Source organism: Dipodomys merriami, unplaced genomic scaffold (genome assembly GCF_024711535.1).
Source record: "Dipodomys merriami isolate MVZ:Mamm:240054 unplaced genomic scaffold, mDipMer1.0.p SCAF_4, whole genome shotgun sequence".
In the NCBI taxonomy this organism is placed as follows: Eukaryota; Metazoa; Chordata; class Mammalia; order Rodentia; family Heteromyidae; genus Dipodomys; species Dipodomys merriami.
The window spans coordinates 3,761,019-3,786,843 of NW_027205603.1; the positions used below are offsets into that span (position 1 = coordinate 3,761,019).

General features: G+C 42.2%; 2 protein-coding genes across 3 annotated transcripts in view; one reads left to right on the forward strand and one right to left on the reverse strand.

The window, feature by feature from the left end:
* Nucleotides 1-1,002: 1,002 nt before the first annotated feature.
* On the reverse strand, nucleotides 1,003-17,197 carry Nudt5 (nudix hydrolase 5). Of its 2 annotated transcripts, XM_069990361.1 has the most exons (10): nucleotides 16,799-16,926; nucleotides 11,559-11,663; nucleotides 10,426-10,493; nucleotides 7,385-7,434; nucleotides 5,345-5,452; nucleotides 4,249-4,344; nucleotides 3,600-3,701; nucleotides 1,846-1,854; nucleotides 1,654-1,707; nucleotides 1,003-1,244 (listed from the first exon to the last, which is right to left on the reverse strand). In XM_069990361.1, the coding sequence occupies exons 2-10, from the start codon at nucleotides 11,619-11,621 to the stop codon at nucleotides 1,135-1,137; spliced, it is 660 nt and encodes a 219-aa protein (XP_069846462.1). In that variant the 5' UTR covers nucleotides 11,622-11,663; nucleotides 16,799-16,926; the 3' UTR covers nucleotides 1,003-1,134. The 2 variants fall into 2 exon arrangements, with proteins under 2 accessions (XP_069846462.1, XP_069846461.1); XM_069990360.1 differs by lacking the exons at nucleotides 1,003-1,244; nucleotides 16,799-16,926 and adding an exon at nucleotides 17,026-17,197 and having other exon boundaries at nucleotides 1,668-1,854.
* A 57-nt stretch (nucleotides 17,198-17,254) lies between these two features.
* The window catches only part of Cdc123 (cell division cycle 123), a 37,101-nt gene continuing 28,530 nt past the window's right edge, over nucleotides 17,255-25,825 (forward strand). The window contains exons 1-4 of the mRNA XM_069990359.1: nucleotides 17,255-17,405; nucleotides 22,876-22,947; nucleotides 24,085-24,142; nucleotides 24,315-24,347. Of these exons, the coding sequence (XP_069846460.1) occupies nucleotides 17,332-17,405; nucleotides 22,876-22,947; nucleotides 24,085-24,142; nucleotides 24,315-24,347 (237 nt within the window). The 5' untranslated portion in view covers nucleotides 17,255-17,331. The remainder of the gene's footprint in view (nucleotides 17,406-22,875; nucleotides 22,948-24,084; nucleotides 24,143-24,314; nucleotides 24,348-25,825) is intronic.

Sequence of the window (25,825 nt, forward strand, 5' to 3'; positions counted from 1 at the left end):
CCTCCTGATCACAGGCTAGGATCACAGTGTGAGCCATCAATGTCTGGGTCTCAAGGCCAAGCTTTTGAAGTTCACATCAGGGATGTCCTAGGGGTTAGCAGTCACTTCATGACTGACAGAGGCCAGGTAGAGGTGACAGACTTCATTTCTCCATCCACCTTTAAGGTCACTGCTACTGAAGTGACCTTGGAATTAGTGGTCTGTGGGAATGGTTGGTCTATGCCAGTTTTTCTTGTCTCTGATTTCAGAGGACGGGAGTAATGGGAAATTTCAGAATGCACTCCTGAGAAATCATAGTAACAGAATATAGCCTTTGGAGAATTGTGATGCCCATGGCTCCCAATCCGGATGTAGATAGATCTTGCTGTGTTCCTCAGGCTGGCCTTGCATTCACATCCTCTAGGAGCCTCAGATTACAGGTATGTAATACTGTGTCTGGCTAGGTACTTAACAAAAACGTTATTCTTACTGATTTTACATTCTCTACTGTATATCCAAATTCCACATAGCAAATAATTATTAGGTCCCTATGTAGAGGTCTTTCTCTTAAAAGAAAAAACATTCTAGCTTAAAACACGAATGCAATGGCATTCATGTTTTAGGGAATGAAGGCTGGAAAAATTGGCCTAGCTTGGAATTCAGGTCTGATTTCTTATAGAAATTTTCTAATTTCCTGGACTAGGTGTTAAAAGTAGCAGTTGAGGTTAAAAAAGCAATGAAAGTGAGGGGCTAGGAATATGGCTTAGTGGTAGAGTGCTTGCCTAGCACCCATGAATGAAGTCTTGGGTGCAATTCCTCAGTACTACATAAACAGAAAATGCCAGAAATGGCACTGTGGCTCAGGCCCTGAGTTCAAGCCCCAGGACTGGCAAAAACAAAATGTGTTGGGGGCGAGGAGTGAACATACCTGTATTGATGTTAGCTTCTGTTAATATTAGCTAGAGTTTAACCAACTGAAGTAAGGTTACAGCCTACCTGTAATGACAGTGCCATACCACCAAGTGCATTCTGTTACTTTTATTTATGAAAAAGCTATTTTCAAACCTACATAAAACTAAGTTGAATACAAAGTCTTTGTGAAGAAGGCCAGGTGGTCTCAGTTACAAAAATCACATATGGCCATTGTCGTTAGCCTCAGAATTTCAGGAAGGGCACTTCGAATGGCTTCGTGTTTGCATGCTTCAGGGCCAGGGCGTAGGAGTAGACTCTGGCATCCACCGTCAGATGTTCTTCAGCTACCAGAGCTAAGGAAGCAAAGGCAACATCTTAGGTAATGCACTCAGCAGTAGATAATGCCAATCCATGTTCACTGAGCCACTATCACATGCCAGCTAAATCCTCCAATATGCACCCTCCACCAAGGGTACACTACCCACATCCATGCACTGCTACAGATGGAAGCTATGAAGTAATAAACAACAGAAAGTCTTGACTATTCTGTAGGAAAAAAAATGCACGAGTAACTCTCACTTTTGTTCATATTTAAAACTATCTCCAGGAAAGGAGAGTGGCTAGCTGCTAAAACTAGTATAACAGCTTCTAGGTACCTGGCATTAACAAGATAGAGGAGACAGGAATAGGAATTATTTACTGCCCCATGGCTGGGGTGGAGAAGGAAAAACAAAGTTTGGCGATAATTTTAGGAATGCTTACCATCAAGTCTATTCAGCAGGTCATTCTTTGGTAAAGAAATTACTTCCACAAATTCTAAACAAACAAAGCACAAGTGAAAACAAAGCTAGAGAACACAAGCCTACCCAACCCCCAGACCGTGCAGCTGTAACCACTGCACTGTGTCAAGTCACATCACGTGCGTGGCCTTCCTCCGGGAGCCGAGCAACATACCTCCATCCCCTGAAAAGAAACACAAGGAGAAGACTTTAGCAAGGCCCGGAGTGCCAACACTGGAAGGCTTTCATACACCACATGTCATAAAGATATGTAAGAATTTAATAAAATGCCAAGACTCAGCTATTGCTACCTTGGCAAAACCAACCCAGTAGCAAATATTAGCAAAATTTAAAGCTTATTCTCTAATACATATACCTGTACACTTGTAAAATACAACAAATTTAGCATTTTAGCCATTTTGTGTGTGCTGGTAATGAGTGACCTCAGGGCCTTATACTCTTGTTTGACTTGCTTGCTTGGCAGGTACAGTACAACTTGAGCCACACCTCTAAGCCAACATTTTGCTGGCTAATTGGAGATGGGAGTCTCTCACAGATTTTCTTGCCTAGGCTAGCTTCCAGCTGTGATCCTCTAGGTCTTAAGCCTCCTGACTAGTTAAAGCATGAGCCACTGGTGCCTGGCTCATCTTAACTATATATATATATATAGTTATATAGTTATATATATAGTATAGTTATATATATATATATATATGTATATATATAGTTATATAGTTATATATATAGTATAGTTATATATATATATATAGTTATATATATATAAAATCTTAACTTTTTAAAGTTACAATTTAGTGGCCATTATCGCCACTGTTAAAAGTTTTACATTTTCCTCATTCCAGACGGAAGTGTGAAACCCTGCATCAGCTCCCCATCCCTGGTAACCCCCATGCACCTTCTGCCTCTGATGACCTAGGCTATTATTTTGTGTAAGCATAGAGACACAACATGTGCTCCTTCGTGTCTGGCTAGCTTATTTCACTTAGTATTTTTAAGGTTCATTCATGTTGTAACATGAATCAGGACATTTCATTTTTTATGTTATACTCCATTGTGTTTCTGGCCCATTCTACTATCTGTTCATTGCTGATGACAGTCATACTGTTTCCACCTGGGCTGCTGTGAGTGACAAGGCTGTCAGCATGGGATATGATGCTTGAGTGATTTCACTCCCAGGAGTGAGATGCAGGACCATCAGCTAATTCTATCGTTAACATCTTGAGGGACTCCCAAACTGTTATCCATGCCAGATGGACATCTGCAGTTCAAAAATTAAAACTGGCTGCAAGAGGGACAGTGAAGCAGGAGCAGTTACAAAGGGAAGAAATGCAAGGATTCTGCTCCCGCTTGGGCTTGCATAAACCACACTCCTTTTAAGGGCTGCGAGGAAAATGACATGGACTTGACAAATGCCAGTGTTTGAATCCAAACTTACTAAGAAATACTCTAGAACCAAGAATACCCTAACAGATTCTCTAAATACAGAACTCCAAAAGAGTAACTGGAAAACTGCTGCCCCCTGACTTTGCCTCTGCCCTTTTTAAACATACAAATGAGGGCGGAAACCAAGTGTTTTGGAATCTTCTTGTATGTTTAGGCCTACAGTTCATATTGCTAAGTGGGAACAGGCATTATATAAAAATATGCAAATGTGTAATTTATATAAAAAAGCATAAAGGTCAATGACAGGCTAGTGAGGTAAGATAACACATGTGTGTAATCTCAGCATTTGGGAGGCTGAAGCAGGAGGACCAGGAGTTTGAGGCCAGCCTGGGCTAAATAGTAGAGACTCTGTGAAAAAAATCAGAAAAGATCAGAAAAGCAGACAAGAGGACCTATTGAAGACTAGGATTCTTTTAACAAGAAACAAAATATAATGTAACAACCACCTTAAATGGAGTCCACACTTACCTGGCTTTGGCTTAGGCCTTACATTTTCTGCATCGTCTCCATTGATGGTTACTGTTACAATGTGTGTGGTACAATTTGACAAACCTGGATCCATACATACAGCTATGGAGAGAGCGAAAACTTGTGGTAAGGAATTAGATGCTTCAGGCTCTTTGGTCATTTGCTTCATTGCTGAAGTCTCAGGAAGAAGAGACTTGGAATTCAGTTAACAGAAGACACTGATTCCACTAGTACATGAACATATATGCTACCTTCTTGTACTTTCCCAGAGTTCCCAAGCCAAGCTCGGTAAGCCTGAGGGACATATGGTGCTGACCAGTTCAGGGGTCGGGGAGGGAATGGGGCTGGGGTGGGCAAACTTGTTGGGAGGAGTGGGGCACATGGGTGACGGTGGTTTAGAAAGCTGGGTGTGGGGAATTCTGCAAGGCAGCTTGTTCCACAGCTGTCCAACTTGAGCAGAACCTGCTCCCGTGGGGAAGGAGATGCATTACTGATGGAGACCAATGGAAACCGACATTTCTCTGCACCAGATCAGCTGAAATACAAGCCATCTGAATCCCAACATAACCCTCAAATAAACAACCCCAACACCTGGAGGAGGTACTGCTTGCTTAATTTCCCAAGGGCATTCTGAAGGACGAGCACCAACCTGGAGAGCATTCTGCCACGTCTCCTTTGTAGCCTGTCTCCTCTTCCAGCTCCCGTAGAGCAGCTGCTTCAGGGCTTTCATTGTCATCGATGAGACCTGTGGGAGGGATAGGGAGGGAGTCCTGCTGACCAGATTCTCAACAGTCTTACAGATCAAAGTGACAAAGGTTCACAACTTCAATGACAGATGAAAAAGCACAAGAATAACATGGAGGACGGCTGAAGCAGTTGTGGTGGGAATTGTGGTTCCTCTCACTTAGGTCTGACTCTGGGAGTATGGCAGCTGTGCTTCTGTGCAGCCAGCTTGTGTGAGGAGGGGTGACTCGGAGGTTATAGTCAGCTACGTGAACTTAGCACAGGAAGCTTGTGGACAATGTGCCAGCTGCCCATCTCACTCTTCTCCCTCATAAATAAAAAACAGAGGGCTGTGGGCATGAAGTGCCAGCGGAAGGCAGCACCAACAGACTGCTTGCTCTCAATGGAAAGAGCCAGGGAGAAGCAGGGCTACTCAGCAACTTTCAATGTTATTAATGATTTTAGTAAAATGGCATGTGAGAGGGGAAAAGAATCAGCAGTTGTTAACTTTATAGTACCATAGCAGTCCTCCCCTCCCCTCTTCATCCCAGTGCTGGGGATGGAACCCAGGGCAAATAAACTACCACCAAACATCCCACCACCCCCATATCCAAATGGGCTGGGCTTTCAAAATCATGTGATTTAACTTCAGATGGGTTCAAGCCAAGAAAGCCCTACAATAGCACAGTGCGTTAAATTCTGCACAGCCTCTTTCATTACTACTGTATAACAGAACATCCTTGCTGAAATGCAATTTCATTAGCCCGTGTATGCATGGTGGCAGGTCAGGGTCTTTTCCAGTCATAGCTTTGGGAGTTAGAGACTGCCCTATGCAATGTGGCAGACTGCTCTCATACAAATTGAGATGAGTGGACACAAGGAGGAGCAGCAGGTGCTGAAAGGGAGAGGAATGGGTGGAGAGGCGGCCATTCCTGCCATGCTCCAGCCATGGGCCCTTGAGGGCAGCACTCACCTACTGGTGGGCCCATGGACCCCAAGGGCAGCATGTTACTGTTACTGACCTGCAGGGAACTCGAGGCAGTAACCTCCCACTGGTGGCCGGAACTGTTTGACCAGGACAATGCACTCGTAATGAAGAGTTCTCTGCAGCACTGGGATGACGGCTACGCCTGTGATAGGGAATGGAATCAAGGACATCCCTTGGGGGCTGGGAAGGTGCTCAGTGGTAGAGAGCTTGCCTTGCATGCCTGAGGCCCTGGGTTCGATTCCTCAGCACCACACAAGCAAAAAAAAGTTGAAGTGGCGCTGTGGCTCAAGTGGTAGAGCGCTAGCCTTGAGCGCCCAGGCCCAGAGTTCAGGTACCACAACTGGACCCCCCCCCCCAAAAAAAAGACATCCCTTGGTCAGTCAGACCAGCCATTTGTTTAGACACTCCTACAAAATCCCCAGATGTTAAGAAATCCCAAGTCTGAAACCTAGTAAGCTAATCCATAGTATGGAAGCAGTACATTTTTTTTTATTTTCAAAGTAAAAACTCATATTTCTGCTTGAAACTTTTTAAAATAAAAAGCTCATTTTAGTTGTCACAATTTGCTTCTCCTACCTTGTTCCCCACACCCCCCCCCCGTTTTTCTTAAGCTATGAGGTACCTCCCAAGTAGCTGGGACTCTAGGCATGCATCACTGTGACAAGCCATAATTTCTTTTAAAAATAAAATTAAAACTAAAACATCTTTCACAGGGGCCAAAGAGAGTTTCAGGCTACACTGCCCTCTCCATAGAAACACTGTTCATAAGCAGTGCTAGGCTACCAGTAGACTTTCAGAGTCACGTGCTCCTGGACTTCCTTGAAGGTATAAACCAGTTTTAAGGGCCACAGTTTCTAGCATATGCTAACTAGACTTGTCTTTTTTTTTTTTTTTTTTTTTTTTTTTACCATTTTGGGGTAAAAGATCCTTTCCCCAAATTGCTTGGTCTTACTGAAAACACAATCAAAGAGCCAGGGGGACATTTGGTTCCTGCTAAGCACTTCTGCATCAGTTAAGCTCAATAGTCCTATCAAACCACTGCTTGCTTGTCTTTTTTTTTTTTTTTTGTCTGTCGTTGGGGCTTGAACTCTGGGCCTGGGTGCTGTCCCTCAGCTCTTCAGCTCAAGGCGAGCGCTCTACCACTTGAGCTACAGAGGTTTTCTGGTGGTTTATTGGAGATAGGAGTCTCACAGTCTTTCCTGCCCGAGCTGGCTTTGAACCGCGATCCTCAGATCTCAGCCTCCTGAGTAGCTAGGATTACAGGTGTGAGCCACCAGTGCCCGGCTGCTTGCTTGTCTTAAAAACAGAAGCCAACACAAAGTAAAATCCAGAAAGACTTATTGTTCAACTTCTCCTACACTACACGTGACTTCCAGAATTGCTTTTGGGGTCTCTGCAGACAAACCATCCATGTGTAGAAGGAAAAGTGAATTGAAAGAAGTCTCTCCAACTCCTTTTCCTCCTCAACTTATAAGGTACACCAAGTCATTTTGCCAAGCTGACAGATCCTACCTGAGTCCCTCAAATTGTATTCAAAAGGTTCTGGAAGCCATAACATATACATATACATACACAGTATGGGGCTTTATGTTTGGCTGTAAAGATTAATATAGCCAGGTGCTAGTGACTCACCTCTGTAATCCTAGCTACTCAGCAGGCTAATGGTTCAAAGCCAGCCCAGGCAGGAAAGTATAAGACTCTTATCTCCATAGGAAAGCCCTGAGACTACTATCTCCAATTAACCACCAGAAAACTGGAAGTGGAGCTGTGGCTCAAAATGGTAGAGTGCTAGCCCTAAGCAAAGGAAACTCAGGGACAGCAACCAGGCTCTGAGTTCAAGCCCCATGACCAGCAAAATACATAAAAATGCTATATCTTTCTTAAAAAAATGTTCTGAGCTTAGAAAGAGCTGAAAGTTCCTTCTAAAGACAGCTTGATGTAGTCATGCAGCACTGCAAAAACTAATGCACAAGAAAGTGTAAGTAAAGAAAAGCTCTCTGCTCTGAGGTCTTTGGTTGCACTCAATACCCGCCTACAATCACTTCCTTCATAAAGACAGCTGTAGCAGGCATACCATCAGCTGTCTGTCCCTTCCTGGTCGTCCGTTTCACTGTTTCCCAAGTTCTGTTCAGGCAAAGGAAGAAAAAAAAATCATTAGTGCTTAAGATGAGACTGTTCTGAGGTTTTCAGCATACAACCAGAACACAAAAAATGCAATGCATGCAAAGTACTAACAATACTGGTCAAAGATCCCAACAGTAAAGATCTGTAGTTAACAAGCCAATGGAGCTTCCTCATAGCTTCTGGAATTATCACACAAAATGACTAACTCTGTGGATGCCGTCCAAGCAGGAAGCCTGTGGGATCGCTGCTTTCCAATACTTGAGTCATCTGTTGAAGGGTGAGCAGCATGCTGGTGACCACAGCTGTGAAGGCCAACAAGCAGTGAGGCAAAGGGAGCCTGAGAAATCCCAGCCTACCTGACAGCAAAAGGTACATGCACAAAGGACGGCCATTTTTTATAGATGTGACCGACACCACTAATTGACTGAGGAACTACTAAGTTTATAAGTAGAGGTCCTATCTTAGAAGTCCCCAGAGGAAAAAGTGAGGAGGATAATAAAAAAAATTCTGGCGACCTCTATTGGCTTTACTTGTTACCAATTTGTGACTGCATATCCAATTTCAGGTTTGGAATGTCTCTGCCACTCTACATCCTCTTACAGCTCTATAGACAAGCCAGCACCAGAAAGACCATACTGTTTTAAGGGGAAGGTGTGGTGGGAATTTCCCCATTTTCCCTTGCATCCTCAACATGGGGGAAAAAGTGCTAAAAGCTGGGAGCAAAGAAGCAAACAGTATTAGAACATCTTCTAAAGGAAGGTATCTACCTGAGTGGATCTGGAGGTTGGGGCCAACATCTGTATGCTAACCTCTGCATCCCAGTAGTAAAAGGGGTAAGATATACCACTTTTATCTGGTTCTCCCTAAGGACTGACTTCACCACATTTCTATTTAAAGCTTTCAGCAATTTAACTTGATTTTAAAAAATAATAGCAGCAGGGGCTAGGAAGGTGGCTTAATGGTAGAGTGCTTGCCTACCATGTACAAGGCCCTGGGTAAGATTCCTGAGTACCACATAAATAAAATAAAAACAATAGCAACAAAGCTCCTTTTCTGTAAACATCTTTTGGCACTGTACTGATTCTAAAGAGCAAATGTCAAAATAGACCTATGGAAACGGGACTACTGGGATAACTCACAATGGCCCAACATTCCTGTTAGTATCAAGAAGCCAACCAGCAAGCAGTTTCTGGTAAGTAAATAATACAGACTGCAAGAGACACCTTTTGACATAGCTCTTTCTGCTTCCTCTTAAGGTCAGTCCTAAAGACTGAAGAAGACAGTGCCAGGAAAAGCACTGATGGTCCCAAATATGCTAGGAATAAGGAAACAAAAGAGGAGCATGTTACAGTGGTTAAGAAGAATATGTGCAGAATGCGCTGGATGCTTACGGGCAGTGAAATAGCAACATATTGAGGAAGTACTAGAATGAGAGCTCCAACAATCTTAAAGGCACTTCGAGAGATGCCTATTTGATGTGGAGTGACATGTCTTAGTATCTACTTGCCTACCAGCTAAACCCAAGGTGACAATCTCCTGGAGACAGTTTGTAAAACTTAGGAATGAGTATAAGGTTTTGAAAATTTCTTCTAGTTTTGTAAAGTATGATCAAGTAGCAAGTACAGAGGCTCATTTTCAGAGCTTAATTAATTCATTATGATACAATGTATTGATTGTATATAAAACCTTGTCAGATGCCAAGAGGAAGACATGGAGGAAGGGAGGTGAACGAGTTACAAATAGGCAGTATACATGTGGTAGTTTGGTAGACTTTCGAAGCCACTACCTAATTGCTAAGACTTTTTGAAATGAGACCTAGATATGAGTATTCTGAAAAAGAATGTAGGTGACTCAGATGCATATCCCCAATTAATAAATGTTGGAAGACTAGACTATTTAGACTAATTACTGTATTTTATTTAAACAATTATATTGGAAAATAAGAGGCAAACTCATTATTAGGTTAGGTTCAATATCTGTATATATTTTCACAAATATAAACATATTGGGTCTTATCACAAATCTGTATTGGGTTTGGACCCTATTCATCTATGTAATTCATATTTAGTTCTACATATCAAACTCACTTGACATTACAGACTTGACATTTTACATAATAATTACACTCTTCTCTTCTCGATGGCTCATACTATGCTTAGGCCTCTTACTTTTGGGTAGTAAGTTAATAGTGCTATCGGTATCATAGTATGTTTCAACACTAGGTGAGTCTCATTAAGGTTTTTCCTTATTTAGCTAATAGAGCTTTACATTTTTTTATGTTTTTGTTTTCGCTTAGAAATTTTTCTCACTTAGAAATTAAAGAAGCAAAGCTGGGTGCCAGTGGCTCATGCCTGTAATCCTAGCTACTCAGAAAGCTGAGATCTAAGGATCGCGGTTCAAAGCCAGCCCAGGCAGGAAAGTCTATGAGACTCTTATCTCCAATAAGCCACCAGAAAACCAAAAGTAGTGCTGTGGCCCAAATGATAGAGCACTCATCTTGAGCTGAAGAGCCAAAGAACAGTGCCCAGGCCCAGAGTTCAAGCCCCACAACTGACGAAAAGAAAAGAAATGAAAGAAACAGCCATGTACTATTGAATATTTACTACCTTGTCAGCTTAAATTATGCTTTACTTAAATGTTTTAGGCTCACAGTTAGTCTACTCAAGAGAACTGTATAAAATAGATTTCTGTAAACCTAGCTACTTGGGAGGTTGAGATCTGAGTGTCACTCCTGGTTTTGATCCTTAGCACTGAGAAATGAACAAATGAATGGATAGATTCCTGATTAGTTATTACAACAAATTTACACTCCTATTTTATTCAGATGATCAATGATCCAAATATTCTAACCATCATTAAGCAGCTATCTCAGATTCTTTATCTAAGAACCAGTTCACAATGAGGGAAACATCAAAGTCATAATGTCAACCAGTCAACAGAGACCTGGAGGATGCAAATACTGATTATTCTGCAAAAGAACATAAAGCTCACCTAGTTTTACCAGTAGGATCCATGTAAGTTGTTTTTTCAAGCTTGACCCATTTTCCTTCTGAAATTAACTAAAAGAAGATCAGGTAAGTTGGGAAACTTCCAAGTTTCTTTCTTTCTTTCCTTTCTTTCTTTCTTTCATCAGATTTCTGAATGAACCCCTCATCCCCAATAATTTATGGGCAAGTTCTCATTTGGAAGTATTCAAGTTGTCTTCTATTGGGTACCCCTATTTCCTTTTGGAGTTTCTAAGGGATTACTGAGAGGTGAAAGGAAGCAACAGTCTAATGACTTGGGGAGTGATGTGGGTGGAACTCAGGGTGGGCTGTGCTGAGCATGCATAAGGCCCTGATCCAGCTCTGATAAATAACAAGGCCTAGGTCAGAGCAGAAAGGGCATCTGGAAGGGAGCAGCAGAGATGAACTCCTGTGTGTGATGTGCATCGTTGGCCACCTCAGCATGCTGGGTATGTAGGTGCTCAGGGGCTCTTTCCTGTCGGTGATTACTCAGGAAGACCAACTGTGAACAAACTAGCTCAGACTGGGTTTCCTATCTTCACTCATGGGCTCCCCATCCAGTCCAAGACAGGAACCCCAGGACAGTTCTGCCTAGGTGGAAAGGAGTTGCAGTCCTAACGACTAACTTACTTATAGCACTACACTGACCCGAGAAGAATGTTTCTCTGGGAACTTAAAGCCTTTTTCTTACTATCCTATCTCTCACTTCTTGCTGGCAGCAACCTACTATTTATCAGCAGATCTGTTCACAAATAACACAGAAAGAATTTAAATAAAAAAGGTTTCTAGGTAAGTGTCAAGGCCAAGTTCCCAGATAAAAGATTTACAATTTACTCATTGCAAAGGAACCTGCTAGAGACTCTAAAAGCTAAATTTAATAAGATGGGAGACAGACATTAGTTCTAGGATTCAGCATAAAATTTGCTGTCATTAATAACTTCTTCAACATGTATGTTGGGAAAACTTCTCACAAGGACAAAATGTGCTTGAGCCCAAAGATGGGATTATAAAAAGTATTTAAGTACCATTTTTGAGAATGAAAAAAAGTCATCTGAAATGATGTATTTTCAAAAATTCTCTTCTAGGCAGGGAAGGAAAGGACAGTGCAAAGTTCTGTACCTCCTCTGAAAGAATGCGCTGTTCCATGTTCTGAGGAGACTCTGCTGATTCTTGGTTGTCCATTGTTAAATGATCAGTCTTTGGCCCTGGGGTGATAAGTTCACTCTGCAAGATGATGGCAGTTGTTTAAGTAAAAACTTTTCATATACTTTTTTTGGGGGGTGAGGTGGGGGTGGGGGGGTAGGTGGTAGGGCTTGAACTCAGGGCCTGGGTGCTGACTCTGAGCTTTTGTGCCCAAAGCTTGTGCTCCTATTTTGAGCCACAGCTCCATTTCTGGTTTTCAGGTGGTACACTGGAGATAAAAGACTCATGGACTTTTCTGACCTGGCTGGGTTTAAACCAGGAGCCTCAGTTCTCAGCCTCCTGAGTTGCTAGGATTACAGGTGTGAGCTATTAACACCAGGCTTATGCATTTTTAAAATTAGCATCAATGAGCTGTGCAAGGAGGTTTTGTTCTGACATGTCCATATTCACATACAATGTCTCTCCATCACTCACTTCCTCTTTCTTCCTCATTCTCCTTCCTTTCCTTCCCAAACCAATCTCCACAAGCTTCAACCATTCTATTGCATGTGCACAGGAAGCATTTTGATTCTATCTGTCTTCCTTCACTCTATTCCCACTAGTTGTTTTATTCTGGACAGAACTTGTTTTACCTTCCTTATAGAACAGCAAGTATAAGCCTAGTACCAGTGGTTCAGGCCTGTAATCCTAGCTCCTTAGGAGGCTGAGATCTGAGAACTGCTGTTTAAAGCCAACCTGGACAAAAAAGTCTTTGAGGCTTATCTCCAATTAGCCACCTAAAATCTAGAAGCAGAGCTGTGGTACAAAGTGGTGGAGAGCTAGCCTTGAGCATAAAAGCTCAGGAACAGTACCTAGACCCTGAGTTCAAGCCCCACAGCCAAAAAAATTTAAAAATTAATAGGATAAAGAACAGCAAGCATGCTGGAGGGGCAAAAGCCTGACAAGGGCTGGGAAGGTGGCTCAGTGGTAGAGTGCTTGCCTTGCATGCATGAGGCCCTGCGTTCGATTCCTCAGCACCACATAAGCAAAGAGAAAAAACCCGGAAGTGGCGCTGTGGCTCAAGTGGTAGAGCGCTAGCCTTGAATTGAAGAGCTGAGGAACAGCGCCCAGGCCCAGAGTTCAGGCCCCACTACCGGACCCCCCCCCCCAAAAAAAAAAAAAGCCTGACACTGATCACATAGTACTAAGATATGTGTGTATGTTTGTGAGCACATGTGCACTCAGGTCCCAGGGCCTGACACTGTTCCTGAACGATTTTGCTCAGGGTTAGCACTCTTCCATTTGAGCCACAGCTCTACTTCTGGCTTTTTTTGGGCAGTTAATTGGACATAAGAGTCTCACAAACTTTGCTACCTAGACTGGATTTGAACCTCAATCCTTTAGATCTCAGCCTTCTGAGTAGCTAGAATTACAGGCATGAGCTACCAGTACCTGGCTACACCAGGATGTGTTAGAGCAGGACAAATAACTTCCATTAGGGGACAGGGAAGAAAATGATAAAAGGTAGTTTAATATTGAGGTATGATAGAAACAAAGCAAACAGGGAAACAGCCTCATTATGAGTCACACAAATAAAGGAGGACACACTACCTGAAGCAAGGTTGAGAAATAAGGAATGTGTGCAAAGTTCTTTGGTTCTCAACTTTTCACCATACACATAACAGTGTTGCTCAAGATTAGCAAACACATTTCTAAGGGCATTCGCTTCTCTTCCAATATACAGGCAAACAAAATAAAGAATCTTTTTTTTTTTTTTTTTTTTTTTTGGTCATGAGGCTTGAACTCAGGGCCTAGGCACTGTCCCTAACCTTTTTTGCTCAAGGTTACTACTCTACCACTTTGATCTGTAGCTCCACTTCCCAAAATACACAATCATTCTGGCAAACCACCAATTACTGTTGATATACAGTCCAGTTTTGGCTTTGGTAGTAAGAACAACTTTCCACTTAAGGGGAGGATTTCTCACAGACTTGGGGATTGCAATATTAGCAAGAGCTTGATGAGTGGTATAACTCAGACTCACTATTCAATTTTTATACTTTGTCAGATGTAATGAGGATTGCCTGTAATTCCAGCTACTTGGGAGGCTGAGACAGGACGACTGCTTGAGAACATAAGTTTGAGGCCAGCCTGCAAAAGATTGTGAGACCATCTTAAAAAAGAAAAAAAAAAAAAAGGTGGGTGCTGGTGGCTCACATCTGTAATCCTAGCTACTCAGGAGGCTGAGATCTGAGGATCATGGTTCAAAGGCAGGCTGGGCAGAAAAGCCCAGGAGACTTTCATCTGCAATTAACCACCAAAAAAAAAAAAAAAAAAGCTGGAAGTGTAGCTATGGGCCAAGTGGTAGATCACCAGGTTTGAGCAAGAAATCTCAGGCCCTGAGTTCAAGCCCCAGTAATGGCACCTTCCCATCATGCCCCTCCCCCCCCCAAAAGAAAGAAAAGCAAAAGGGTCATACAGTTAGGACAGTTTAGCAATAAAGAAAACAAAGCACTTCAAAAGAAATTAAGTGGTAAGAGACATTTTTGCATAAATAATTTATGATTATTATGTTAAAGTCAAGTAAGTAGATAAGAATTTATTGTTAGGCTGGGCACCGGTGGCTTGTGCCTGTAATCCTAGCTACTCAGGAGGCTGAGATCTGAGAATCATGGTTCAAAGCCAGTTGGGGCAGGAAAGTCTGTGAGCCTCTTATCTCCAATAAAAAAAAAAAAAAGCAAGGGCTGGGAAGGCGGTTCAGTGGTAGAGCGCTTGCCTTGCATGCATGAGGCCCTGGGTTCGATTCCTCAGCACCACATAAGCAAAAAGAAAAAAGCCGAAGTGGTGCTGTGGCTCAAGTGGTAGAGCGCTAGCCTTGAGCTGAAGAGCTGAGGGACAGTGCCCAGGCCCAGAGTTCAGGCCCCACGACCGGACCAAAAAAAAAAAAAAAAAAGCATTAGAAAACTGGAAGTGGCACTGTGGCTCAATCAGTAGAGCGCTCGCCTTGAGCTGAATAGTGCAAGGGCAGCGCCCAAGCCTTGAGTTCAAGCCCCATGACCCCCCCCCCAAAAAAAAAGATTCCAGGGAAGTGGTAAATGCAAGTTATTCTTAAGAAGGAGATGATGTTACAGGAGAGTAGGACATCAGGAGAAAGGGGTGGCTCAGTGCTCACAACTGGACCCAGGGACATGTGGACAAAACTAGCTGACTTTTGGAAATATTAACCTAGACATATTAGTCATGCATGGATTCAAAGAAGAAAATGTGCTTTTCTTATTGATCACTTTAGAATTGCATAATAACTTCTCTCTGTTATTTGACTACTGACCCTTTTCTTAACCTGCATGAGAAAATGTGATTATCCTACTACAGTAATGGTTTTATTGAAGACACATGAATATAAAATCACCTTTGTAGTTCAGTGAAGACAAACACAATAGTTACAAACTAGCTGATTTTGTCTGGTGCTAATCACTCAAGACTGTAATCCTAGGCACTCAGGAGACAGATCCAGAGGACTGTGGTTCAAAACCAGCCCACACAGAATAGTCCACTAGAGTCCATCTCCAAAATAACCAGCAAAAAGTGAGGCTGGAGGTGTGGCCCAAGTGGTAGAGCATGAGCTGAGCAAGCAAGTCAGTGATGAGAGGCCCTGAGTTCAAGCCCCAGTACTGCCATTTAAAAAAAGAAAAAAGTTGATTTAGTTATATTGCATAAAATAGCATCTTCTGTTTGTAGTGTCAATTTTCTGAATACTGGTTGTATGTGTAACAACAATTGTTAAGACTAAACACTATAAAGATTAAGTATTATAAGCTAATAACATGAATAAAAGATATCAATATTAAATTCCTTCCTTGTAGTTTACACATTTAGCTGCCTTTCTACAAATAACTGGAATGCTGTCTTAAAGATTTGCTAGTGCCTCAACCTCTGTGTTCAAGTGTTTCCTAGGCTGTATTAATCCTCCCAGGACAAGGGTGTTCCTGGGATTCGTTTTCTCCCATATACTTGGTATGGATGCCAGAGCACTGGCGTCCATACATACTATCCTCAACAGAAAATACCTCAACTGTAAGGCTCCTTCATTAGTGTTAACATTTCCTTTAGCAGCTACTTTTAGTTCTAGATTAGATAACAACATGAACTCTCTAGTAAAGGAAACAGAACTAAGTGCAGATGGCTCTTGCCTGTAATCCTAGCTAGGTAGCTGAGATCTGAGAATTTCAGTTCAAAAACAATTAAGGAAGGAAAGTCTGTGATGCCAGGGACAGTGCAGTTCGAGTCCCAGGACTCGCAAAAAGAAAAAAAAAAGGAAGTAGAATACATGGAAATATTACTTCTCTCTCCTCTCTAGAACATAAAGACAGATTAATTCTGGATTCCTGAAGTACTTACAAATGAACCACGGAGGAACCCACCCCAATTCGCATACAAGTGCAACATTGTAATGTATGTTTACCTCTGATTTGAAAATGTATCTTTTAAATCAATGCTCTTCACTAACCACTTAAATTGTAACTTAGGAGTTTCTAACTCAAAGTACTCTGTGGATTCTGTTGATAATTCCTGACAAAATTCCTATTTATAGAAGCCTGAAGTGGATAGATTCTAATTGTACAGTGGTTAGGTGGGCCAGTAATAAACTGAAACGTGCGCTTTATAGGTCTAACTGCCCAAGACTTGATCGTAAGAAGCAGTACCAAGTTTCAAGGACATTTCTCAGCAGGTAGTGGTTTCTCTTTCTTTTAAAAGAAACAAAAGTGAATTCTGGAGGGTGGAAAGGGAAGCAGGAAGGAAACGGGATTACATATTCACCTAGAATTCTTCCAGTCGTAAAAGATTCTATCATTAAAAAGGGACCCTGGGAAACCCGGCTGCGGTTTTCCAAGCTAACTGTTGGAGAGCTGGACGAAACAAAGTTGACCCTCAAGGAAGATCGATGCTTTTCTCAAGTCCACCTCAGCCCTCTTTAACCTCCAAAAAATCAAGTCTCCCCCAGGTCCTCTCCCACACCCACAAATACCATACAGGCGGGATTTCCTCCGTTTCGAATCATCCACTCCAGTAAACGAAGGGGGGCCCTCTCCTTCAATGCAGATGCACCCACCAACTCGCCCCGGCCTCGAGCCGCGGTGTCCCCGGCGCCCCCTGCAATCCCAGGCCCACTGCGCCCACCCCGTCCCGGACCGGGACTGCACCGTCCCTTCGCTGGCCACTGGCTTGAGCTCACTTACCTGCTCCAAGGTGTGCGGCGGAGAGGGGGAAGAGGGACGAAAGGAACAAAGATGAGCCGGCAGCAGCCGTCGGAGCGGACGCCGACGTCCCGGCTGGAAAGACGCCCGCGCCGCCCGCAGGGCCCGGAGGGTGTGCGCGCTCCCCCCCCCCCCGCCCCCCGCCCCCATCCACCCGCCTCCCGGCACCCGTAGGAACCCCTCCGCTGCCCGTGCGTTTACATAATTACCTTCCGGGTCGAGGTGCGTCTCTAGGGCCAAAGCGGAGCCGCGAACTTTGTAAAATTCTACTTGAGCTACCGCAATATCTCTCTTTCGGGACCCAATCACGTATGCGCGTGTGCGCGTGCGCACACGGAAAGTACTCTCCCACGACTCACTACCACCTCTTTTTCTCCTACAGCCTCGGAGGTTTAGGAACCGGAAGAGTCCTTGACCTAATATAGCCCGGCGGGCGCTTCCGGAAGTGCAAGTGCAAGGTTCCGGTATTGTGCTGGCCGCAGCTCTGCAGCGAAGACCGTGGCGGCGGCGGGAGGATGAAGAAGGAGCAGGTGCTGCACTGTCAGTTCTCCGCGTGGTACCCGCTCTTCCGCAGCCTTACCATCAAGAGGTACAGGGGAGGAGTGATTCGGGGAGGCTGGCAAAAGGGAACGGTGGGGCTTGGGCAGATGAGGCTCCCCCCACCCCCGATGCAGGCCTTGAAGGTCCGTCTGGGAGCGTGGATGCGAGGGGTCGCCTCCCACCGCGGTGGTCGAGGTGGGACGGCAATGGAGGCTGTTGCTAGGGGAGGGAGAGGGAAGGCCATCCTTCGGGGAGCGAATTAACCTCATTTAAGGCCTCATTTAGTTTTGGAATTGCTCGAGGCACAGGATGACTTGAGAACTGTGTCTTCTGGGCTTTGCCACCCACCACCCTCCCCTGTGACAATTACATTCCACTCTTCAGAGAAGAGCCGTGACACACTAGGCTGGTCCTGGGCTGTAAGAGGAAGCGATCTATGGGGGGGGCGGGGGGGGGGAGAAGAGTAGAACTGTGTTTGCTTCCTAGTTCTCAGGCCTAGGGCAAGGGGTCTGTCCTGGGTTTGCAGGATAGGTAGACAATTAACTTTCATCCTTTATCCTATTGCAAAAGGCAATGAAGGCTAGGCAGCCAGAAGACTCTCCCCAGTCTGTGAGAGGAATCATCATCTGTAGCATGATGGAAGGGTAGGCTTTCATTCATTAAGAGGTGTAGGTCAAAGGCCTGGTAGGATTTTCTGGGTTGTCATTTATATGAACATCAATCATCCCATTCTTTCTATTCTGTTCTATTTTAGGATGTTGATTATTCAAAAGACAAGGGTTGGAGGTATTGCTCAGTTAGTAGAGCGTTAGTCAGTTAATGAGCAAAAATGTCAGGCACCAAGTTCAAGTCCCCATCTAGAAAGAAAGAAAGAAAGAAAGAAAGAAAGAAAGAAAGAAAGAAAGAAAGAAAGAAAGAAAGAAAGAAAGAAAGAGAAAAAGATTATTCAGAAGAGAATTTCTTTCCATCTTGTTCTGATATAGAATCTTCTTCTGGTTATTTGCAGTGTTTAATGGAGTTTAAAGTAAAACAATGATGAATGAGCCCATACAAACAAACAAATAAATAAACAAGAGCCCAGCAGCAGCTGCGATTATTTTCTATCACAAATTATTTTCCTAGCTGAGGTTCCAAATTTGCATAATTGAAAGTAGACTCTGGGTCTGAAATTATGATGGGGTGAGTTCTTTTGTGTTGGTGTGTTAGAAAGTATGTTTCTGAACTTGTAACACATTTTTTGTACTGAAGATTATTATTATTATTGCTATTATTATTTTGAGATGAGATCTCTCTGTGTAACCTAGACTGTACTAGAACTTACAACATAACCCAGATTGGCTTCAAACTCAAGATCCTACTGCCTTAGACTCCTGACTGCTGGGATTATAGTTCTGTACTATATAGTTCTATATGGAAAAAAATATTAAAACTCTCATTTGGTTTCTGTGCAGCTACCTTTGGTAGCCTGAGTGCAGTATAAGCATACAGTGATTAAGAGACTGATGTCAAAGCCATCTGTCTGGCTTTGAATTCCAGTTCCATCAGCATTTTCAGTAAATTACTTAATCGCTCTAACCTCATTTAGAAAATTAAGGAAATAGGATTTGCTACAGACATTATTTGAGACTATATATACAGAGAGAGAGAAAGAGAGGGTGTGAGTGTCTATCTGGGCCATAGTAAACACAGAAATTTTGCTAGCTATGTTTTGTATTTAATAAAAATCTCATTGAAACAAAATAACTTTAGTTCTCTTAAAAGAAGCTGAAATTGTAAAAGAAACCAACAGATGAGATTTCCTGGCATCACTGCAGTCCACAGCTAAGCAGCGCTGCCTAAAACTATACTGTTTTTCTGCTTTTAACCCACTTCTTCAGTCCGTGTAGTTCTGTGATGATGTCACTGAACCTCAAATAGGGCAGGACCCCCTCCACAACCTAGGACAGTCAGGTGGAGTTCTGTGGTGACCACCAGTAGCTTTAATGCTGAGAGACCACATTCTCATTATTGACTCAGCATTTTTACTTGATATTTATTAATATGATTCAGAGATGACTATATAAACTTATTTTTGACAAATTTTAGTACTTTGACTCAGACTTAAGAATAGTTAGCTAGGGGAAGTTTTGTCTAGCCATTTTTTCTTTTGAAATCAGTTTTTCCCCCTAAAATGTGAAGATTGTATTGAATAATCTTTTAAAAGCCTCTTCACTTCTGAAATTCCATTTGAAGCAACTTATCTCTATGCTTACAGCTATGTTTATTTGATATGATAACTGTTTTGTCACTTAATTCTCTTACCTGCCATATGGGCTTCATTGTGTTCTCCCCTGCCTTGTGGCTTTCTCCGACAGCCAACTGAGTTCTATGTAAAGTGTGTTTGGTGCTGGCTTGTTTATGCCCCCCCCCTTAAAGGCATATTTCATTTCTCTTTATTAGCACTTGCTATATTTATATATCATGCAATACCTGTCATATTGTACTGCTTTTATTCCCCTTTTATACCTCTGCCCCCTCATACGTTTTAGTGTCTTCCTTGGTTTTAATGTAAGTACAAGATAATGTCATTAGGATGGCCTTAGAAACATGATTGTGGGACTAGATGAGTCATGAGAGTTGTGCAGAATCTACCATTGTGTCACTTAACATCTAAGAATTCTCCAGTTACCAAATAGGAAGAATATGCAAAAAGAAATCACAAGGGAATCAAACAGTAACCAAATGAGTCCAGGTAAGGGACAGTGAAACCTGAAGGAAGAATCTAGATTGAAGTCCGGGTTGAAAGTGTAACTTAAAATCAAGGGACATGGACTCTTGAATCAATGATCAGGGGACGTAAGATGCTATTAGCATAATGAGAGGGTCCTACCAGCTCTCACTGGGGTGATGAAAATTGCCTGGAAACCTTAGGACTCACATCTTGCTAACATTTCTCAGTCTCAGGGCCCTGAGAAAGTGAACTTCACATCTCTTAAGGTCATTTCTTGGGATGATATTGTTTGTTTAGTGGATGTCTTGAACCAGAATTAAATATGGAAGCAATGAAATAATTTACACAGAATAATTTTATTATGTTAAATTTAGATACTAAATTTAACTGATTAGCCTTGTGATTCTAATTAAATTACATAATTTGTTTAGAATCATGATCACTTGTGTACTGTATTTGTAAATTGTCAAGTTTTTAAGTAGTATTGGAATTGTTTCAATAAATTTTCATTTTTAAGAACCTTAGTTTCACTACACTTAGTTTGTAAGAGTTAAATATTTGGAAAGGCTCATTTGCAATCAGACAATGGATTTTGAAATCCATTTTTTGAATAGATTTTCTTAATCGGTGGAATTTATTTTTGAGGATTGAAGTCAAGGCCTCAAAGTTTATTATTTTATTTATTTATTTTTTGTCGGTCGTGGGGCTTGAACTCTGGGCCTGGGCGCTGTCCCTCAGCTCTCCAGCTCAAGGCGAGCGCTCTACCACTTGAGCTACAGCGCCACTTCCGGTTTTCTGGTGGTTTATTGGAGATAGGAGTCTCACGGTCTTTCCTGCCCGGGCTGGCTTTGAACCGCGATCCTCAGATCTCAGCCTCCTGAGTAGCTAGGATTACAGGCGTGAGCCACCAGCGCCCCGGCTTCAAAGTTTATTATTTGAGTTAATTAAATTATTGTTATTTATATTTTTGGTCAGCGTCTGGGCTTTAACTTAGGGGCCTTAATCTCACTTAGCTTGTTTGCTTGATTGGTTCTCTACCACTTGAGTCATGCCTCCAGCCCAGAATTTTCCCTAGTTAATTAGAGATGTAATCTCTTGGCAGGTTTTGAAAATATATTCTTTAGATCTGGAAAGCCTCCAGATTTCAGATTCCTAAGTAGTTTACAGGTGTAAGCCACCAATGCCAAGTTCAAAGTTTAAAATTTTAAAGAGACTTTTTTTAAGTTGCAAGGGCTCACTTGAAATTGTTTAAAATTTAGTAGATTTAGGTAGGCACTGTTGTCTTATGCCTGTAATCCTAACTGTTCAGGAGACTGAGATCTGAGGGTCATGGTTCAAAGCCAGCCTCGGCAGAAAAGTCTGTTAGACTCTTTTTTTTTTTTTTTTCCTGTCAGTCGTGGGGCTTAAACTCTGGGCCTACGCGCTGTCCCTCAGCTCTTCAGCTCAAGGCTAGTGCTCTACCACTTGAACTATAGTGCCACTTCCAGTTTTCTGGTAGTTTATTGGAGATTAGAGTTTCACGGACTTTCTTGCCCGGGCTGTCTTTGAACAGAGAGCCTCAGATCTCAGCCTCCTGAGTAGCTAGGATTACAGGCGTGAGCCACTGGTGCTTGGCTGTGAGACTCTTATCTCCAATAAACTACTCAAAAAAGTCAGAAGTGGAGCTGTGTGGTTCAAGTGGTAGAGCACTAGGCTTGAGCAAAAGAAGCTTAGTTACAGTGCCCAGGCCCTAAGTTCAAGCTCCAGAACCAGCAAACAAGCAAACACCCCTCTCCCAATTTAGTAGATTTACAATGTTAGTTGAAGAGATAGACTTTTTTTTTCTTTCTTTTCTTTTCTTTTCTTTTTTTTGTCAGTTGTGGGGCTTGAACTCTGGGCCTGAGCGCTGTCCCTCAGCTCTTCAGCTCAAGGCGAGCGCTCTACCACTTGAGCCACAGTGCCATCTCTACCACTTGAGCCACATTGCCACTTCAGGTTTTCTGGTGGTTTATTGGAGATAAGAGTCTCACAGAGTTTCCTGCCTGGGCTGGCTTTGAACCGTAATTCTCAGATCTTGGCCTCCTGTATAGCTAGGATTATAGGCGTGAGCCACCGGCACCCAGTACCCTTTAACTTCTTTTTTTTTTTTTAATTTTTTTATTGTAAAGATACTATACAGAGGGTTACAGTTACATGAGTGAGGTAATGAGTACACTTCCTCTTGAACATTGTTACCCCCTCCATTGTTTTCCCCCTACCATCCCCTCCCTCCCTCCCTTCCCCGAGGTTCTTTTTTTTTTTTTTTTTTTTGATTGTGGTTAAGTGATTACTTAATTTCCGGAAATTCACAGTATTGTGGAATAATGATGCACATTTAAAGTCACAAGTTCATTCTAACTTTTCTGGAGCAAATTGTCTATCACAGTCTGTAATATATAACGGTGCTCACATGTTATATACTATATATGTGATCAGCAGCATGGGCCCTTTAACTTCTTAAAGAACAGAATCACTGTACTCACTTAGAGTTGTCTAGAGCTTCCAGATTTCATATGTGATTCCCATCCAGCTCTTGGGATATGTATGGAGTCTTTTTTTCTTTCTTTCTTTGCCATGAAGATTAATTTACTAATTATGTGAACTACAATCTTTATTTATATTCTTCTTTTCCCTAATTACCTGTGTTACCAGATGCATGCTATTAATATTTTCCACTTCATATTAAAATAAAGGAAACAGCTAGTTCAAAAGTTAGTCAGATGCAGACCTTTTTTCTCTCTGCTGGGGTTGGTCTTTTGAATAATGCCTGGTTTTGATATGTGTTTTTCAGTGTTATTCTTCCACTTCCTCAGAATGTGAAGGATTATTTACTCGATGATGGAACTCTGGTGGTTTCAGGAAGGTAATGTATATCAGAGCAACATTCTTTAAATTTTGTCATAAAGAAAGGTAATGATTAAATCTCAGCATTTAGTATACAAAACAAATGAGTTAGTTCACCATTCTCTTGCTTTGTCCTAGGTGCCTTGTCAACACTCAATTTATAGTTTCAAAATTGAATATTTTCCCTTCTAATAACAACTAGTTGTCAAGTTGAGCAATTTTCTCTGATCTCTGTGTTAAGAGTAGGGCCTTTTTCTCCCTCCCTCCCTCCCTCCCTCCCTCCCTTCCTTCCTTCCTTCCTTTTTTCCTTCCTTCCTTCCTTCTTTTCTTCTCTTCCTTTTTCCCTTATTTTTATAATGCTTCAGATAGAACCCAAGGGTCTTGTCCATAATAGACAGTGATCTACCATTGAGCTCCCCTTCTCCCTTTTTCTTTAAGATAGGGCTTCTCTGTTTAGCCCAGGATAGCCTTGAACTTATTCTCCTCTCCCTGCCTCCCTGGGGATGAGATTATAGGCATAAACCACCATGCCTGGCTGATTGTACAATTTTCTTCTGAGGATAACAGAAAGATGGGTAGGGCATTTTATATCCTTTTGAGTTTATATCTTCTGTTTTTAGAATAGAACGTCATTGTCTACTGCAAACAAAGCTATACAAGAGATCTCATTTTTATACCTCAGCATATTGTCCTCCATAGTTGATCTGTCATGACCCCTTCCACATCTTCCATAGCTGTTTAGGTGGTTCCTGTTTTTGTAGGGAAGACAGAAGTGTCTTAGTCCACTATTTTCTGGTAGCATACTGTCATTAATTCCATATATATATATAATATATAATTATATGTTATAATTATACATAACAGTATATAATTATATAAGATATAATTATGTAAGATATTTTATATGGAATTAATATATAATATATTTTTGAATTCTCTCAAAAAATGAATTCCATATATAGCTCTCCAGTTCTTTTTTTTTTTTTTTTGGGTCCAGTCATGGGGCCTGAACTCTGCACATGGGCGCTGTCCCTCAGCTCTTCAGCTAGCTCTCCAGTTCTAAGGATGCTTTTCTGAATAAACTCAGTATGGTTGAAATTATGACTACATAGCACCAGGTCTTTTTCTCCTGTAATTTTTGCTTTATACTTTTTAGGGAAGATACACCAACACCTTCTCACCCGGACAGTGATGATGAGGCTGAAGAAATACAGGTTGGTAGAAAATAGTCTGTTCTGTAGACTATTGTAATTTAAAGTCTTAATTTTTGCATGGTATAGATTACGTTCAGGGAAAGATACATCATTTTTAGGTGGAACATTGCCTTTGGAATCCAAGTTCAATATTGAAACTGAATGTTTTGTTTCTGTCCTTTTCTCTATGCAGTGGTCTGATGATGAAAACACAGCCACACTTACGGTAAGAACAAAGCAGTACCAGCACTACACCAGCCTCACAGCTTTCATGAGTGTTAGTCCCAAGGGTTAATGCCTGCTGAAACATCTACTAGTCTTTGGGCTATTATTTATTATTCTGAAAAGTAACTGTAGTCATAGTTTAGCAGGAAAAAAATGCCTTTTCTTCTTGATTGAAACACATAGCTAATGCTTTGCCTTAATTTTTCTGTTATGCTTTTGGTTTGGGCATATTGGCCTTTTTTTTTTTTTTAATCTGTGAAAATAGAAAAATGAAGCCTGCTGGAACTGTTGTAAGAAGTAGTGAGAGGCCGGGCGCTGGTGGCTCACACCTGTAATCCTAGCTACTCAGGAGGCTGAGATCTGAGGATCACGGTTCAAAGCCAGCCTGGGCAGGAAAGTCTGTGAGACTCTTATCTCCAATTAACCACTAGAAAACCAGAAGTGGCACTGTGGCTCAAGTGTTAGAGTGCTTGCCTTGAGCTGAAGAGCGCAGGAACAGAGCCCAGGCCCAGAGTTCAAGCCCATGACTGACAAAAAAAAAAAAGAAGTAGTGAGAGGGCTAAGGACCAGTGGCTCACACCTGTAATCCTAGTGACTCAGGAGGCTAAGATCTGAGGATCACAATTCAAAGCCAGCTCAGGCAGAAAACACCCATTAAATTCTTGTCTCTAACTAAGCACAGAGAAAAAGAATAGAAAAAGAAGCCAGAAGTGGAGCTGTGGCTCAGGTAGTAGGGTACTAGCCTTGAATGAAAAAGCGAAGGGAAAATACTTAAGAGTTCAAGCTCCAGCATCAGCACAAAAGTTATGGGGGGAAGCAGAGAGAGTGTGAAAGAGAGTAACAGAGGAGGTAAGGCTAATTGGGATGCATTGTATACATGTATGGAAATGACACAATGAAACCTCACATGTAGAACTAAGGTATGTTAGTAATAAAAATATTTTTACACGGGCTGGGAAGGTGGCTCAGTGGTAGAGCGCTTGCCTTGCATGCCAGAGGCCCTGGGTTCGATTCCTCAGCACCACATACGCAAAAAGAAAAAAGCTGGAAGTGGCGCTGTGGCTCAAGTGGTAGAGTGCTAGCCTTGAGCTGAAGAGCTGAGGGACAGCACCCAGGCCCAGAGTTCAAGCCCCACGACCAGACCCCCCCCAAAAAAAAATATATATATATATTTTTTTACAGCATAGATGAAAATACTTAGTATAAAAATGACTTTGAAATGATTAACCAAAACAAACAATTTTTTTTTAGTGCGGAAGCTTAACCTGAGGGCTGCAATCATACTAATTGAATAAGAGATATAGCATCCCCCACTCCCCACATGTATCTCTTATCACAGATAAAGCTTCTTAAACCTTGAAAAAGAATTTTTTAAAAATAAAAAGTACCAATAAACCACCAGAAAACTAGAAGTGGTGCTGTGGCTCAAGCAGTAGAGTGCTTGCCTTGAGATGAAGAGCGCAGGGACAGGGCCCAAGC